Source organism: Myodes glareolus, chromosome 2 (assembly GCF_982192425.1).
Source record: "Myodes glareolus chromosome 2, mMyoGla1.1, whole genome shotgun sequence".
Lineage (NCBI taxonomy): Eukaryota > Metazoa > Chordata > Mammalia > Rodentia > Cricetidae > Myodes > Myodes glareolus.
The window spans coordinates 110404170-110423261 of NC_142027.1; the positions used below are offsets into that span (position 1 = coordinate 110404170).

Here is a 19092-nt window from a genome sequence, read left to right on the forward strand (position 1 = left end):
CATCTATGTTACAGCTGTGTGGCTTGGTTCTCTTGTGGCACGCTGACAGCGGAAACAGGTGCTGTCTCTGACTGGCTTTTGGGACCCTACTCCTCTTATTGGGTCACTCTGCCCAGCCTAAGTACAGAAGGAGGTTCTTAGTCTTACCACAACTTGCTATGCCATGCTGTGTTGGTACCCATGGGAGACCAGCCCTTTTCTAGACAGAGAAGGAGGAGTGGATTAGGGGCTGGGAACAAAGGGGGGGGGGTGGAGGAGAGAAGGGAGGGGAAACGACAGTTGGGATGTAAAATAAATAAATTTATTTTAAAAAAAGAAGGCCATAAAAATCAAAGTTTGAGACCTTACAACTTCCCAACAAGAGAAAGTTGTCTAAAGGAGAAAGCAACGATTCTAGGGATGTGGTCCCTGGCTGCCACCCCATTCCCAGGGCTTTCCTCACCAGAGACACAAATGGAGAAAGCTGGACTCCATAGCAAATGAAGCTGAGAACATGAGATAAGGGACTCTGAGTTTGTGTGTGTGGTATGTACATGTGTGCATGCATGTTTTCGTATGTATGTGGAGGCACATGGACATCAATGATACCAGGCATCATCCTCAACTGCTCTTCTACCTTATTCATTAAGGAAAGGCCTCTCAATCAAACCCAGAGCCCACCAATATGAGCTTGTCAGCCCCCTTGCTCTGGGACCTTATCTCCCCTTCTGAGGTGGAATTCAGGAAGACTGCCACACCCACCAGATATTTGTGTGATTTTCTGGGGCTCTGAACCCCATGTTCACACTTAATCAAGTCTTTTAATCACGGAGCCGCCCCATCCTAACGTCAATACTCTACTTAACAGACCTTGACACAGGAGGATGAAGCAGAAGGAAATCCCAAGTCACCCATCCTCCACCCTGGACCTGGGCTGCATTCAGCACTAATGGGGACACACTGATGAGTCTCTGAGGCTGCCAACCCTGAGGACCCACATGATGGAAGGAGAGAACCAACTCCCATGAGCCGCTCTCTTGGCTCTACACTTACAGTGTGGTAAGCAAATACACACTTGTACACGTACACAAAATAAACAAACAAAATTAATATAAAAAAGAACTACAGCCAAGGGCTGGAAAGATGGTTAAGAGCACCAGCTGCTCTTCCGGAGGACTCAGATTGATTCCCAGCCACCCATATGGTGGCTCACAACCATGTGTTACTCCATTCCCAGGGGATCCAACACCTTCTTCTGGCCTCCTCGGACATGCACTCACACCTACATATCATATACACATATTTTTTTAAACTTTGTTAAAAACAAGGTGAACAGGTCCTGAGGTAGGACACCCAAGGCTGACCTCTGGCTTTCATGTGCATGTACACGTATGCCCGCTGCACACATATATTCTCTTGTCTTAAGTCTGCAACCATGTGTTAGGCCACATTCATGGCTATCCTCAGTCAGATGAAGCCTGTGGGTACAGGCGGGCCACACCTGGCTAATGTTTCAAAGCTGCCAGTCCTCGCCACCACCCTTCATCAAAACGCTAAGCAAGCTGTCCCGCCCTGCATTACAGAGAAAGGCGTGAGCATGGCACATTCTGGAAAGTTTTCCGCACCCTCCTGAGAACACATTTTGCTGCTTAAAGGGATGAAACTCCAGCTCCAAGGAAATGTAGTTATACCCAGAAGCTCAGGTACAAATGACACGGCTTTGTCTGAAGTTCATGTTCCCAGGGGGCACGGGCAGTTTCACCCAGACTGAGCAAAAAGGGACGGAAAACCGCACGTGTTTTAAGAACAAGAGTTTCCACAAAAGCCTGGGAAGTCACTTGCTCACAGTCAGGGTGCTGCAAACTCTCACCCAACGCTGCTGTCCTCCCTCGGCTTTGAGACTTGTTACCACAGCCCCTGGGGACAAAGAGGGACCAAATGTTTGCATTTGTCCAGGGCCAGCTAGGGAAGAGATCAGGGGGTGACTTCAGCCCCAAGGCTCTACAACCCATCAGAGCAGCGTGCTTGAGGAAGGCCATGGAATAAATTAGGTAGAAGGCTGGCGACATGCCACCAAGCCTGAGGACCTGAGCGCAATTCCCAGGACCTACAGGTCATCCTCTGACCTCCACAAGTACACACCAGCCTTCGCACATATACAAAGTATATACATGTATTTTTTTTAATTTAAAGAGATATGAATAAACACTTGCTTGTTCAGACTGGCTAGGTCCCTGTAAGTGAAAAGCCTGAGGGAAGACGGAGGCACAGGAGCTTACACCGGAGCAGCCTGCTTGCTCTGAGGCTGCCCAACTAACACAGCAGGCTAGCCCAGTTCCTCCTGGCTCCTGCCACCGGGCAAGTAGCAACAGGCAGCATTTGTCCAGCAGCAACAAGCTGGCCCAGTGACCTCCTCCATCATACGCCTGGCCCACCAGAGAGTCCTAGCAGTGTCTACAGGCCTGTAAACCCCAACCAACAGGAGCCCCATAAGAGGAGGAAAGTCTGACTTATCCTCAGTCCCCAGTTAAGAGTTTCCCTCAGCAGGGCTTGGAGGCTCACACCTATAATCCTACACCCGTGAACTGAAGGAGCCAGAATCTGAGGACAGCCTGAGCTACACAGTAAATTCTAGGCTAGGCTAGGCTAAAGAGTGAGATACTGCTTGGGACAGGGAGAAGACAGTGAAGGGGCAGAGAGGGACAGGGAGAAAAAGAGCAGAAGAGGAAGAGGAGGTGAAGAGGAGAAGGAATACAGGAAGAGGATGATTTACCTCAAAATAACTTGTGAAAATTCAGCAAAACTGAAACTCTGCTTCAGTGTTCGAGGCTGTTCCCTCAAGACCAACCCCACACTCCTCCTGGAGCCCTACAGCCTCACGTCCATGTTAGAGCCTGTACAGGACTCAGTGACACCTGTCTGCACTCCCAGTTCTCAGAGGAGACAGATACACATACCCCAGGGGAGGCACACTTTCCCCAGCTCTAGAGACACCCTGGAAGACACCGATTCAGGCCCTCCATCACTGGTTGAGTAGACCCCTCCTCACAGCCTCCCTCCTCCCTGCACACGCAGGCCAGCTTCAGTGCCTCTCTATGTGCCTTGCACAACTGCTATTCTTAGGGTGCTGGCGGACACCCAGGCACCATGCTGGGCAGTTATTATACTACTGAGTCACACCCCAGCCCCTCATTGATGGATTCTAGGCAGGTGCTCTACCACTGAGCCATACCCCAGCCCCTCACTGGGGGATTCTAGGCAGGTGCTCTACCACTGAGCCATACCCTAGCCCCTCACTGGGGGATTCTAGGCAGATGCTCTACCACAGAGCCACACCCCAGTCCCTCACTGGGGGATTCTAGGCAAGGACTCTACCACTGAGCCACACCCCAACTCCTCACTGGGGGATTCTAGGCAGGTGCTCTACCACTGAGCCACACCCCAGCCCCTTACTGGGGGATTCTAGGCAGGTGCTCTACCACTGAGCCACACCCCAGCCCCTTACTGGGGATTCTAGGCAGATGCTCTACCACTGAGCCACACCCAGGCACTTTTCCCCCTTTTGGTGGAGGTGCTGGGATGGTAGAGTGATTGCCTAACATACAGGAGGTGGAAAGAGGAAGAGGAAGAACCACAGGCCAGCTGGAATACAAAGGGAGACTTTTTCTAAAAACAAAACAGAATAAAGAAAACCATAAAACACCAGAGCCAGTGAGATGGTTCCACGGGTAGATAGCCATTAAGCCTGATGACTGGAGTCCAATCCCAGTTCCACATGGCAGGAGAGCATCAACTCACGCAAGATTTCCTGACTCCCCATATGCACTGCAGCACCGGCAACTCGCACACCTACCCGCCCAAAGAAAAGGAAACGATAGAATTTTTCAAAAATACCGATTGGTTTGGGGGCTGGAGAAATGGCTTAGAGGTTAAAAGCACTAGCTCCTTTTCCAGAGGACCCAAGTTCAATTCCCAGCACCCAACTATCTGTAACTCCAGTTCTAGAGCATCTAACTACTTCTTCTGGCACCATGCATGCATGTGCACAGACACACATAGGGGGAAAGCACCAACACACATGAAAAAAAAAATAAATCAACAAACAAAACAGCAAAATTTCACCTTGCTTTGCATGAAAGCAGAACCTATAACCTCAGCATCTGGAAGACTGAGGGCTCCAGCATCACAGACAGACAGAACTAAAAGCACACTGCCTGGCTGGGTCAGGCCTCTGATGTCATCGTCTTTCTCAGGAGCTATACCCCACACCCTCCACTTTTCCACTCTCCTGAACTCCTCTGAACTAAACTGTGGGCTCAGGGTCACAGGTGCAGGTGCTGTTTCCACCCCCATATCTGCACTGCCTGGCACCTGGCAGAAGTCAGCAAGTACTCATTTATTCAAAGTGTCCTCTGCCGGCACAACTCTTCAATCCCAGCACTCGGGAGGCGGGGTCAGGAAGATCTCTGTGAGTCTGTGGCCAAGCTCTGGACTGTCAAAGTGTCCTCAGGTGTAGCGCTCCTCAGGCAGCACACAAGCCCTAGCAAAGTCCATGCTAGAAAGAAAGTGTTCCTGAGGACTGGGCAATGGCCTATAATCCCAACACTGAGGCTGAGGCAGGAAGCTTGTTCAAAATTCATGGACAGCCCCAGCTACATAATGAGTTCTCGGTCAGCCTGGGCTATAGAACAAGTCTGTTTTATAAAACAGAGTTGGGGCTGTGTTTAGTTGGTAAAGTGTTTGCCTGGTATGCAAAAAGCCTTGGGTTTGATCCGCTAGCACCTGAGCAGTAGAGACAGGAGAATCAGAAGTTTGAGATCATCCTTGGCTATACAGGGAATTTTTTTTTTTTTGGTTTTGTTTTGTTTTGTTTTTCAAGACAGGGTTTCCCTGTGTAACAGTCCTAGCTGTCCTGGAACTAGCTCTTGTAGACCAGGCTGGCCTTGAACTCACAGGGATTTACCTGCCTCCGCCTCCAGACTGCTGGATTAAAGGCGTGCGCCACCACCGCTGGCCTATACAAGGAATTTTGAGGCCAATATGAGCTACATGAAACCCTGTCATTTAAATTAAAAAAAGAAAAGACAAGAAAGAATAAAAAGCCTGCTGATCCCAGGCTATCTATCAGGACTCAACGATCAACATGCCATGGTTTGGAAGCTCTATGGGATGCCATACTGGAAAGCCAAGGAACCTCAGTACGTGTGTACTTGCAAGAGACAAGACACCAGGGACAAGCAGGCATGTAGGTGCAAGGCTGAGGGAGAGGCTTCCCACATGGATAAAAGCGAAGTTCCCACTGTGAGGTACCTGGCTCCACTGGAGGTGGACGGTCCTGAGGGCAGGAGCTGTGGCCCCAGGTGGGAGAGGCTGGAGTGAAACAAGGACTGGCTGCCTGGAGCAGGAGGTGTCACGCCCCAGGGGTTGGTGGTGTTCAGCCTGGGTGCAGACCTGGCCCCAGACAGTGAAGGTTTATTATATGGGGCAAAGGCCTGATGGCCCCCAAAGACAGTGGCGGTCCGGTGGGGTGCTTGGGGGGCAGGATACGCAGGCAGGTTGGTCATGGAGTGGCGGTAGCGACTTGGCACAGGGCCAGTTACACTACCATGGAGGCACTGTTGGCAAGAACAGACGAGTCCCATGTGGCCTGGGGGAGCAATGACTGAAGTCACTGGGTAAACTGGCCCGACTTGGCGTCGCACATTCCGGCAGAAGCTGGAAGTCTTGTTGGTTTGCGTTAGGGTAGCATAGTTGACAGTATAGTTGTAGCCCAGTGGGGCCAAGTCCACGACCTGGACGCCCCGGGCTACTTGCTGCTCCAGATAGTCACAGATGCTAGCTTCATAGGCGATCCAGGATCCGTCATCGCCCAGCCACTCCCAGACGATGCCCTGGCCTGGGGCAGAATTCTGTGAAAACAGGTGCCTGCGCACAGACCTCATGGTGCCTGTGGAAAAGGATCAGGACCCATAAATGAAAACGTTCCTGCTACTCCACACGCTGACACTGCAGTGTGCACTACCACACCCACCTTTCTGTGAGCATGTGTGTGTATCCATGTGTGCGTGCCTATGTATGTATGTGCACCTGTCTGTGTGTATGTCCGAGGTGGGAATATATGTCTGTGTGCTTCTGTGTTTTGTATGGATGACTGTATCTGTGTGTTTGTCTGTATATGTCTAAGTATCTATATCTTCATGTGTGTGTGTCTGTGGTGTGCCCATGCTGTGTCTGTGTGTCTGCACCTGTGTTTGTGTATATATATATCTGTATATGTGTGTATGTTTGGATATCTCTCTTTGTCTGTATGTGTCTACGGTGTATGTGTGCATCTGTCTGTGATAATGTTTTTGGCAGTGGTGTGTCCATGGTGCATATGTATTTTTGAGTATGTTTGTGTCTGTGTATATGTCTGTACATGTCTATATATGCACCTATTGTATACATGTCTCTGTGGTGTATATGTGGTGTCTGTGCATCTGTACATCTCCATGTCTGTGTATGTCTGTGTTGCTGAAGATGGACCCCAGGGACATCACACATTCTAGGTGTGTTCTACCGAGATACACCCCCAGCCTCAGTTCTTTCCCCCCAATAACTCAACATCATCACTGTAGGTATGCAGTCACACTGTGGGTATATGGTCATACTGTTATTTGACTTAGGGACTGGCAAACTCAACTCTGTAGGGTATAGAGGACACAAGGCAAAGGGCACCAAAGGACCAAGTCACAGAGCTCACCCTCTATGCTAAGAGGGGCTAGCAGCTTACTTGTCAAAAATGGCTCATATTCAATCAGGCCTTTTTTCCCCTCCCCTTAAGACAGTTTAGTCTTAAACTCTTATAAATCCTCCATCCGTAGTCTCCCAAGTACTGAAACTACAGGCAAGCACCACAAAACTCTCTCAACTACTATGGTATCCTAAATCCATGTTAGCCAGCCTGCTGAAGGAGGAAGGAGCCAGGAGAGCCTCCACACGAGCTCCCAACACATCTGTTACTACTACGAGGTCCATTTCTTCCAGGTAATGGCTGGTTTCTTTTGAGACAAGATTTCGTGTAGCCTAGCCTAACTTAGAACTCACTATACAGTCAAGGATGACCTTGAACTCCTGACCATTCAGCCTCCACCTCCAGAAGGCTACAATTACAGGCATACACTCAATACTGGGTCTCTGCAGTGCTGGGGCTAGAACCCAGAGCTTCTTGCAAGCTAGGTAAGTACTCCACCAACTGAGCTACATTCCCAGTACATTCCCAGCCCCGGAAACTATTATTTATTAATTACAGCACCCTCCTATCAGATGCATTCATATTAAGAGTAGGGATGGAAGGTGTGTCAGTCACAACCATAACCTAAAACCTAGCATGGTACCCAGCCCAAAGCCAAGCACTGTGCCAGAGGCAGACGGGTCTTACCTGTATCCTGACGGAACTGAGTCCAACTGGGGAGGTCAATGATGTAAGGGGCCAGTGAGGGGTCAGCCTGGCCTAAGGGGATGCTGTGGGCCAGGCTCCCCAGTCCGAAACGCTGGCCCTTCTGCTGGACAAACTGCTGCTCAATGAAGGAGCAGACAGTGGCACTGTAGGGGTGCCAAGTGCCAAGCCCATCCTGCCATTCCCACACAGCCACTACCACAGGGCTAGGGTACACCTGCGGCAGAGACGAGCTTGGGGCCATGGCCATCTTCTGCTTTCCTGAAGACTTCAGACCACTCTGAGTTGCAGGCTCAAGTTCATTGCCCAGCACCTCCAGGGGACCTGAAAAGAAGACACAGCAGTTACACACATCAGGGGCCTTGTTAGGCAGCTAAAGAGAACCAACTTCTCTATACCATCCTGAGAGTACCATGAACTAACTCTTGATCCCCATCTCTGCTCTAGCAGACTTAATTAGACATGTTGTTTACCCTACTTTAGCAAGCATTCCAGAATAGGGGGTACAGGGAAAGGGGGTGCTGATCACTACCCAGTCATACCTTTCTGATTAACTACTTTCAGCTCAGAGCTTTTCCTTCCTTTATTCACACACGGGGATAGAATGTAAGACCTGTACACGTCACACATCCTGACTCCTCTCTGTTCTACTGCTGAGCCATGCCCCTGGGACACAGGGTGTTCATGAGTCACCCCAAATCCTTGTGGAGAAGGCCATGATGATCCTGCACATTTGTCTAAGAGCCCCCACAGTTCCCAATTCAGGCCTTATTTGTGAGATAGAGTAGCACCTGCTATATACTGTCCTCTCTGATGTTCCGAGGCTCAGGAACAAGGACTCCAGGACACTCAGGGGCAGTAGCTTCAGTGGGACTTACACACAGGAAATGGGTAATAGACAACAACAGTTTGCTCTACAAATTAAGGACCCAAGTTTAAACCCACAGGACCCACAGAAAAGCTGGGCATGCTATGTGTATCTGTAACCGCAGCTATGGACTATCCTGGCAAAAATGGCAAGCCTCGGGGTTCAGTGGAAGTCCCTGTCTCCTAACAGTAAGAGACATCCCAGTCCTCCTCTGACCTCTGCGTGCACATGCACACACATGCACATACCACACAAAACCAATACCCAAACAAAAGAAACAGATAAGGGACAATCACCAACCACAAGAAACCCTAGATAAAAAAACTAAAGTGTCCCTTGGCTATCTCCCCAGCCCCTCCCTGCACCTGTGCCTTGCTCAGCAGCTAACTGGCTTCTGTTTACCCCAGGGACACTCTGCTCCTCTTTCCGTTCCATCTTCTCCTGAGAACTGACATCCTTCATGCTCAACTTGTGTGACTCAGGGGGTGGGGCTCTGTGGTAGACTGCCTGCCTAGAATCCCCCAGCGTCACATGAGCTCATGACCCAGCACACCCTCCATACAACCAGAACACATACAAGCACAACCCTGCCCTGTGTCTTCCCACCCACCAGATGACAGCAGACCAATGCCCTGTTCACAGCTGTAGGGCCAGCACCAAGCAGGCATTCCATCCATGCTAGCTTAAAACACAGCTGGAGACATTAAGCAATGATGTCATGATGTGCCCACAGCTGTCCCACGAGAGCTCTGCCAGGGCACACTTCTGTGCCCTCACCCCTGCACCAGCTTTAGGACCCTGAACTGACAGTCTCCTTGAGTGTCCTGATTCCCACAGCCAGCTCCATAAGCTCCTGTCAAATGCCTTCCGGTTTCACAAGAACTGAGACTTGCTCGGTCATATGTCAACAGACGCTGGAGCTTCTAGACTCTCCTACCCTTCAAAGTTTCTAAAAGTTCAAGGGACAAAACGAAGAGGCTCTGATGTCTCTAGAAGTTCTCACTCTCTGTTTGCCTTCTTTCATTTAGAACATGGAGATGTTGGCATTTATGTTAAGTGATTTTCATAGGAACTAAGTCAGTCCGTATAGAACACCCACCCCCAGCCACATGTGCTGTCACATGCCTGTAAAGCCCAGTGCTATGGAGGCTGAGGCAGAAGAAAGTGAGTTTGTGACTGGCCTGGACTATCTCGAAAGGAAGGAAGGAGGGAGGGAGGGAGTGAAGGAAGAAAGAAAGGAATGAAGGAAGGAAGGAAGGACAAAAAAAATAAATAAGGGCTGTCAAGATGGCTTAGTGGGTGAAGTGTTTGCAATGCAAACAGGAGAGACCTGAGTTCAGATGCCCAGAGTCCATGGGAAATGATGTGCCTATAACCCAGGCTTAGAGGGGTACACAGGCAGATTCAGCTTTGCTGGCAGCTGGTCTAGTTGAAATGAAACAGAGGTGAACTCCAAGTTCAGTGAGAGACACCGCCTCAAAAACTAAGGTGGGGAAAGTACTAAGACTCCTTGACATCAAACACACACAAAAATTAAAACTGGGTGTAGTGGAACACAGGAGGATCAGAAGTTCAAAGTTAGCCTGGGTTACATGAGAGGAGAGGACGCTTCCAAAAAAACCAATAAACACTCAGCTTACAAAGTACCCACCAGCACCAGGTAAGGGCAGATGGCAGCTGCAGGCTTTGGTCCTTCTGCTGTTTACATGCGTGCACACCCTTCAGGTAGCAAAGGAAGGGAGACCACCGTATGCAAACACAGGCAGTGCAACAGGCCTGTGAGGACAGGAGTGTAACTCTGGGTGCCAGACTGCCACCAAGTAGTCAAGGCCTCCAACAAAGGCCCAGACACTGCCTGAGGATGAGACCCGAGGTGCTCTGGGCAAGGCTGACTCAGCTCAGAATCTACAATTAAAAGTGCCTATAACCTAGCCTAGGCATACACCAGAGGGTTGATTTCAGAGCCTGTGACTCCCAGGATGTCATTCCCAGCTTAGGCAGCCAGGGCCAACAGTATCACAAGTTCACAAGTATGTTCCAACATGTCTGTCCATCCCCAGACGAACCAACTCAAAGACCTTTGCAAACAGCCAGGGTACAGTCAGCAATGTATGCTGTACATTGTACAGGGTACAGCTTTCCATGAAGGTGTGAGGCCACAGTAGATCCTGGGTCTACCACCACCTCCACGGTTGGCCAGGCTCCCCTCATAACAAGCTTTCTATCTTTGCAAGGACCTCATGCCCAGCCATACACAGTTGACTCTAGCAAGTTCCAGAAAATTCCAAGCATTTGCCAGTCTTCAGCCATTGATTCTGCTGGTGTCTCACTAAGCAAGCATGCAAATCTTCCTTCTGAGCCCTCTGGCCCACATCATCACAAGGGAAGTGACTCCACCCTCTTGTCACCTTTAGCACAGAGGCCACAATCATGTGGACCTGCATGTCCTAGACTCAGTATCTTTGAGGGGACAGCAAGTATCCAATATGGGACAATAAAATTTCAAATGTCCCTCAACAAAGAGGGTCTGAAACCCAGGTTGAAAGGGGAGAAAGGCTAGTGAGGAGACTGAACAGGCAGATAACTGCCACTAAGCCCAGCTACTTGAGTATGAGCCCCACAACCCACATGAGAGGACTCCTGCAAGCTGTCCTGTGACCTCCACCCACAACCGTGACACACGCACACATGCACATACAAACATAAATGAATATAATAAAATAAAGGGGGAGACCCACCTACTCCGGGGGCCTGGGCCTTTGGAGCTGGTGCCTAGCCATGCCCACCAGCTTGCCCCTGGAACCCTGCATCACACATACTGCAGCGCTATGTCGACGTGCCTTCCCTACCACAGCCAGCACAGTTGTGCTTCAAAAACCTAATTTGTTTCAGCACCTAATAGTGGAGCTATTTAGGGGTTCTTCTTAATTATGGAAATTACACTAATGGCTGTAGGGGAAAAGCCTCAATTTGGAAACAATATAAGCACCCCATAATATGGGAAGTTCTTTTAGTAAGGTGATAACACCCGAGGCTGCCACTGAACTATGTTATGTACCACCAGCCCCTAGTATCTTTCTTTTAGACAGGGTCAGGCCTCATGGCCCAAACTGACCTGGAAGTCCAAGCTTCAGTCTCCAAATGATGCTACAGGCATGAACTATGATGCCCAGCTCTTTCACAGCTTTTATTATTTGTCTCTAACTGTGCCACGATGATTGCAGGTACCCAGAGTGTCAGAGGTCCTGGAGCTGGAATTGCAGGTGCCTGTGAACTGGGCTAGGGACCGGACACTCTGGAAAAGCAGCAAGCACTCTTAACAGCTGAGCCATCACTCTAGCCCCTTATTTTATAAGACAGAGTCTCACTCTACAGTCCAGGCTGGCCTGGAACTCTAGAAAATCCCTTTGCTTCAGCCTCCTAAGAGCTAGGATGACAGGCCTGAGTTACCACATGTAGTCAGCCCTACCCACTTCATCCTGCAAGCTGTTTTTTAAGCTGGCTCCAAGTTCAGGCGCTTTCCAAGAAACAAAGGTCAAAAACTCCACGCCCAAGCTGCTGACAGACTAACAGGCCTGTAGGTAGACAAGGACCTGCAGAGATGTCTCAGAGGCTGGGAAAGCCTCTCCGAAGGCCAGGAAAAGTCAGATCTCAAATACAAAACTAATGAAGAAATGTTGTACTTTATGAGAAAATCTGATTTAAAAAAATGGGGCCTGTCAGGAAGACCTGAGTTTGCTCCCTGGAACTCACATCCTAGAGAGAGAACAGGTTCCTGCAAGTCATCCTCTGCCCTCCACATCCGTGCACTCCACACCACGAGCACATACACAGCACACATACACATACAATAAATAAGAATGGAATAGTGGCAGGCAGTGGTGGCGCCTTTAATCCCAGCACTCAGGAGGCAGAGGTAGATGAGTTTGAGGTCAGCCTGGTCTACAGAGCGAGTTCCAGGACAGCCAGAGCTACACAGAGAACCCCTGTCTCGAAACACCAAACACACACAAAGGACGGATAAGTTTTTCAGATAAGAGCTGTGAACTTGTAGTGGCACAGCACTGCCTTGTGTGCAGACAGCCCTGGTTTTCAACCCAAGGACCAGACCAGACCAAACAAAGCAAAACCACAGAATTAAAAGTGGGTGCTAAAGGGACTGGAGAGAGGTTAAGAGCGCTGGCTGTTCTTCCAGAGGTCCTGAGTTCAATTCCCAGCAACCACATGGTGGCTCACAGCCATCTGTAGTGAGCTCTGGCACCCTCCTCTGGCATGTGGGCATACATGGAGGCAGAATGTTATGTACATAATAAATAAATAAATCTTAAAAAAAAATGGTGCTGAGAATAGAACCCAGACACTCATATGCTAATCACGCAATCTGCCAGAGAAACACGCCTATTCTCAGCTCCCAATTTTTCAGTTTCTAAAGTAAGACAGTATTAGCTTCCTACTTTAAAATAAAAATAAAATAAAATAATTTGAGGCAGGAGAAATGGCAGCCAGATGAGACTATTTGCTCTGCAACCATGAGGACCTAAGTTTGAGTCTCTAACACACATACAAAAAACTGCGCATGGCTGTACATGTCAGTCACCCCAGCATGAGTGGCAGACACAGGCAATGGACAGATCCGAGCTCCCAATACAGATAATGACCCTGTCTCAAGGCAATAAATAAGGATGAGAGCAACAACAGAAGACACCTGACATCCTAGTCTAGCTTTCCCATCCACACACAGGCACATGTACCCACAGTCTCTGTCTCTCTCTGTCTCTCTCTGTCTCTCTGTCTCTCTGTCTCTCTCTCACACACACACACACAGAAGCACGTGTACCCACAGTCTCTTACACACACACAGTCTAATATTTTAAATCTGTTAACACGACAAACACTGCTACAGATACACTCAGTGACAGAGCACTTACCTAAAATGTCAAACACTTTTAAAAGGTCAAAGCCACCACCAAACCAGGCCACTGCTACCTCTGTTGTTCAGAATCATTATGTGCACAGCTGCTGCCACCCCGGTGGGGCTTCAGTAGTAGGCCTGGTCTACTCATCACAGCAACTCCCTGACACCCCCACATCCCTGCCTCCAGGGAAAACAAGAATCCTGGGACTGCAGACCTTCAGTTCTCCTTCTATTTCACTCTCCTGTGACGGGAGGGCTCAGGCCCAGTGACCCAACTGGTCTTCAACTTACCATGAAGCAGAGGAGGACTTAAGTCCTAATCCTCTTGCCTCCATCCCCAAGAATTACGACGATGGGCAGATTCAAAAGTGAGACTGTACCTCAAAGGTAGAGCATCTGCCTATCATACACAAGGCTCTAGGTTCTATACCTAGCACAGAACAAAATATAGCAAAGAAAGGGGGAAGGAGCCAGCAGTGAGCTGCTCAAATGGGGCCCAACTAAGCAAGGAGGAGCTGTAGTTAAGAGACCAGCCTGGGACATGGGAGGCCCTGGAGCCGCTCAACGGGTTAGGAGAAACAGCAAACCTCCTGCCAACACCAAAAGCAAATATTTCAGACTGTTCCAATTACAAATCTGCTGCCGTGAGGCAAAAACAGTTTGTAAATTAACAGGAGTGACTGCGTTCCAAACTGTAAGAGCAGCTAAGGTGGCTCAGTGGTAGAGCCCCTGCCTAGGATCCCCCAGTGAGGGGCTGGGGTGTGGCTCAGTGGTAGAGCCCCTGCCTAGAATCCCCCAGTGAGGGGCTGGGGTGTGGCTCAGTGGTAGAGCCCCTGCCTAGGATCCCCCAGTGAGGGGCTGGGGTGTGGCTCAGTGGTAGAGCCCCTGCCTAGGATCCCCCAGTGAGGAGCTGGGTTGTAGCTCAGTGGTAGAGCCCCTGCCTAGGATCCCCAGGTGAGGGGCTGAGGTGTGACTCAGTGGTAGAGCACCTGCCTAGAATTCCACACCAAGGGGCTGGGGTGTGGCTCAGCTGTAGAACAATTGTGGAGAATTCCCTAGAAGGGGATGGGAATGTAGTTCAGTGGCAGAACATTTGCCTAGGATCATTCAATTAGAGGTTGAGGTATGACCCAATAGTATTGTGTTTGCTTAGAATCTCCCAGTGAAGAGCTAAGGATGTGGTAGAATGCCTATTTAAGAATCCTCCAGGCTGTGGGCCTCACTCAGTGGTAGAGGATTTGACCTAGCAAGTACAAGGCACTGTGTTCACTCCTCAACATCCCTAACAACAGCAAACTTTCTATGAACAAAAACAGGTGTGGAGATAGGCACTGGTGGTGCATGGTTATAAGTCAGTTATTCCAGCATCTGGAAGGCTGAGGTAGGAGGAATATGGCAAGTTACAGGCTAGCCTAGACTACAGAGAAAGACTGTCTCAAATCCCCCCTCAAAAAAGTGAAAATACTGCTCAGCAGTGGAGGCGCACACCTTTAATCCCAGCACTCAGGAGGCAGAGGCAGGCGGATCTCTGTGAGTTCAAGGCTAACCTGGTCTACAGACTCAGTTCCAGGACAGCCAGGGCTACAAGAAACCTTGTCTTGAAAAAAAAAACAAATCAAAAGTGGAAATATAAATTGCAAACTTGAATAAAGGCTGAAATCAAGAAGGCATGCCAGTTTTTCCATCACTCAGAGGAAGAGATAGGAGGATCAAGAGATCAAGGTTGGGCAGGGCACAGCTGGAGACAGAGGCAAACAGATCTCTGACTACAAGGCCAGCCAGGGGCTCAGAGGGTGGAAGTGCTTGTCATGTGGACCTAAAACCTGAATTCAAGTCTCACTACCCACATACAGAGTCAGTACAGAACTGGCTCCATGAAGTCCTCTGACCTCCATACACACTGTGGCACCCCACACACACACAAAATAAAAAAGACTCAAGGTCATTCTCAAATATAGAGGGAGTTTGATGCCACCACCGCCAGAGATCGATGTGCAGAAACTTTGCTGGTAGGCCATGACTTCATGGTGATATATAGAGTAATGGAGATGGGTTAAATTAATATGTAAGAGTTAGCCAATAAGAAATTAGAGCTAATGGGCCAAGCAGGATTTAATTAATATACTCCCTGTGTGGTTATTTTGGTTCTGGGTGGCAGGGACTAACAAGCACCTCATTCCAACAAATCGGTGCCCACGTGGTCAACTAAATCCATGTAAAACCTGAAGGGCTTGAAAAGGAATTCTAGACAAAAAAAAAAACAAAAACAAAAAAAACAAAAAAAAAACAGAGTTTAACACTGCTTCTTGCTGTTTGGTGGAAGTTTGCTGTCGTTCCTTTAAGAGAGATTTTCCTGATTCAGTCATAGCAGGAAAAAGCCTCGGCTGGTTTAAAATGCCGGCTTTCTGGGCCAGACTACCAGTACGACCTCTGGCTCTTTTGAGAGACCGGAGCATTTGAGCAGGGTTTGTGAGCAGATTGCTGCAGCTTGCTTAATGGCAACATGAACTGGCTGTGTGCCTAGAGACGGGATACTGTGCATGTCTCTCAGAGGCAGCAAGCAGTTCCGCCACGCTGGACTGTGCAGAGCAAGCAGACAGTACCGTATATACCATAATAATGGCATAGCTGAAGTTTTAGACTGGGCAGGCAAGCAGACACTGCCACATTTCCCCTAGTAATGGTGCAGCTTAAGTTTTAAGACATGCTTAGCATTTTAAAAGTGCTCCTGGACAGTAAAGAATTAGAGATATGCAATAAAGACAAACCCAGATGAGTCATAGTGTCAAATAAATGTACATAGGCTTGGAAGAGAGAAGAAAAAGAGTATAGAGATTCATAAAATAAAGTTAATGATTAAAAAAGGGTAAAGTCTTTAAAGAGACAGAGTACATACAGTCATAGATTAAAAGGAATAAAGAAAAATAAGCCACGTAAAAATGGAAAATTCACAAAGACTCTGAATTATGTATATTATTGTGTTTTCCTTGAATTTTTTGACTGTGAAGGAGCTAAGTACAGAGAGACATCATTGTATGGGCTGCAGGCAGATCTCTGAGTTTGAGGCCCGCCTGGCCTACAAGAGCTAGTTTCAGGATAGGCAACCCTGTCTTGAAAAACCAAGATCAGGCTCACTCAGGAAAAAAAAATGTGTGTGTGTGGTGATGGTATTTCAAGACAGGGTTTCTTTGTGTAGCCCTAGCTATCCTGGGGCTCTGTAGACCAGGCTGGCCTACAACTCAGAGCTCTACCTGCCTCCTCTGCCTCTCGAGTGCTGGGATTAAAGGCATGTGTCACCACCGCCTAGCTTAAGAAAAAAGTTATTTTTTAATGAAAAAAAAAGCAGACCACTAAGCCAGAAGAGTAGTGCACATATAATCCCAGCACTTGGAATGCTGACACAGGAGCATCAGGCCACATCATCCTTGGCTACACAGTGAACTGGAGGCCAGAGGCCAGCCTGGGTTACAGGAGAATAGGAGAACCACCTCAAAAAGAAAAAAAAGAAAACAGAAAAAAAATTAAAATTTTGAAAAGCAGACCATGCATGAAGAGCTATTTGTGTACTAATCAAGCTCAGTTTTCACCTGGTAAACAATCATCTAAGAGACTGCTCAGTCAGCTCTGAACTCCAAGTGCCGCACAAGCCCTAACATCTGTGGGCTGAGGAACTTTTCTCTGCAACCATGGCTTTATTCCATGTTGGCCTCTTCTCCTCAGAACATCTGAAGCTCAACTGCTAAGTGCTTGCTGTACAGGCATTAGGACCCCAGTTCCATCCCCATAATCCATGTGAAAACCTCACGCACAGTGGTATACAATCCCAGCACTGGAAAGGCAGAGACAGGAGGGTCCCTGGAGCTCACTGGCCAGAATCAGGGAGCTCCAGAAGAGACCCTGTCTCAAAAAAATAAGGTAGTGAGAGGGTTAAGGAAGACACCCACTGGGTAGTGGTGGTGCACGCCTTTAACCCCAGCACTCGGGAGGCAGAGACAGGTGGGTATCTGTGAGTTCAAGGCCAGCTTGGTCTACAGAGTCCGTTCCAGGGCAGGCTCCAGGTCTGTGTGTGAGCACCCATGGATGCCACAAGATGGTTCTCTGGAGTTGGAGTGACAGGCTTTTATGAGCCACCTGATGTGGGTGCTGGGAAATGAACTTCAGTTCCCTAGAAGAGTAGCAAGTGCTTTTCCTTAACAATTGGGCCCTCTTCCAGCTCTGGACTCCATATTTCCTGAAACAGGATCCCTCACTAAACCTGGAGCTCAACCATTCAGCAGAGCAAACTGGCTAGCTAGCTCCTGGGACTGCCCACCTCCAGCTCCCAGCACTGGGAGTAGAGGCATGCCCCGGAACACCCACTTTTCATGTGGGTTCTGGTGATCCAAACTCACCTTCTCAAGCTTGTGCACAAGTACTTTACCCACCCGGTCAACTCCTCAACCTTCACCAATATTTTCAATTAAAATATATTTGCCATGCTAGGCAAGGCACTATGACTGAGCCATGCCCCAACTCCTCACTGGCAGATCGTAGGCAATTGTTCTATCATTGAGTTTCATCCCAATCCCAAGGCCCAAGTTAAACAGCATGCTTTGATGTGTCCGACAGAAAGAAAACAGTTCTGAATTTTTACAGTGTTCTGTCTATCCTTCATGGAACTCTGCTAAAATCGTAGTCTCCAGAGCTTGGGTGTACATTTGTGGTGTTGAGTAAGTAGCATATAAGCTAAAAAACTTACAAGGTCTCATGTACCCCAAGTTGGCCATGAACTCATCAGGTACCTGAGGATGTCTTTAAACTTCCTAACCCTCCTGCTTCCTCCTACTGAGAGCTAGGAGGACAGGGCTGTGGCACCAGTCTCTGCAGTGCTGCGGATGGAACCTTGCTTGGAGCAAGGTAGACAAACACTCTACCAACTAAGCTACATTCCCAGCCTCTAAAGCAATTTATTTGGTTCATTCCCGTAATGGCTGGAGGGTCCATTAAAACATGGCAGCAGCCTTTTTGAGTAGGAAAACAGACAGAAAACAGAGGCACAGAAGTGACAAGTATGTGGGGGTGGCTTTGTCTTCTCTCAACCCACTTTCCACAGAACTGTATCGTTTCAGGGAGGCATAACCCATTGCACAAGATCAGCATTAAACTGCTCTGAAGCTAATGGCCTCTTATAGTTTATTATTTACATGCAGGTGTGTGTTGTATGTTTATATGCCATACGCCAGAGGGTGACAACAGAGGCCAGAAGAGGGCACTGGATCCCCTGGAGCTGGAGTTACAGATGGTTAGGAGCTGCCTGACACTGGTGCTGGGAACCCAACTAGGGTCATCTGCAAGACCCAGAAGTCTCTGTAACTACTGAGCCATCTTCTCCGTCCCTAGAGTCCACCTCTCAAAGGCTGAGTGTTACCAGGATACTGGGCTCTGGTGTACATACATCTATGGACGACAATCCATTAGCAATCGGCAAGGCCCTCCGAACAGGCTAAATGTACTCCGCCTTCTGCCCACATTCTGGGCGTGCCCACTCCACCGTCACTTCTCGTTGTTTTAGCCGGCACAGCAACCTGGCCCTGCACTGCCCTGGAAGCTCCATGACTACACAAATACTGAGACCCCTTCCAGGCTTCCTCCCCACTTTGTCCTCCTGCAGCTCACCTTGGCCATCACTTCCAGAAGCCTTCCTGACCCAGACGCCTACCTCCTCCTGGAGGAGGGGGACTCACTGTGTGACTCACCTCAGCTCTACACCTGTCACAACACCTTGTCACTAACTGTCTTTCCACCCAAGAAGATGCCAGGAGGAGGAGATCTTGTCTGGCACCTGCCAGAGGTTTGTGCAAACAAACAAACAAAACAAAACAAAAAGAACGTTTCTAGTTCAAAGGCAGTAAC

General features: G+C 48.9%; 1 protein-coding gene across 5 annotated transcripts in view; it reads right to left on the reverse strand.

The window, feature by feature from the left end:
- Window positions 1-19092, reverse strand: part of Dtx2 (deltex E3 ubiquitin ligase 2) — a 39801-nt gene that overhangs the window by 17400 nt on the left and 3309 nt on the right. For all 5 annotated transcript variants that reach the window (XM_087903536.1, XM_087903532.1, XM_087903535.1 and 2 more), the window contains 2 exons: window positions 7400-7741; window positions 5290-5926 (listed from right to left, as the gene is read on the reverse strand). In XM_087903536.1, the coding sequence (XP_087759662.1) occupies window positions 5290-5926; window positions 7400-7667 (905 nt within the window). In that variant the 5' untranslated portion in view covers window positions 7668-7741. The remainder of the gene's footprint in view (window positions 1-5289; window positions 5927-7399; window positions 7742-19092) is intronic.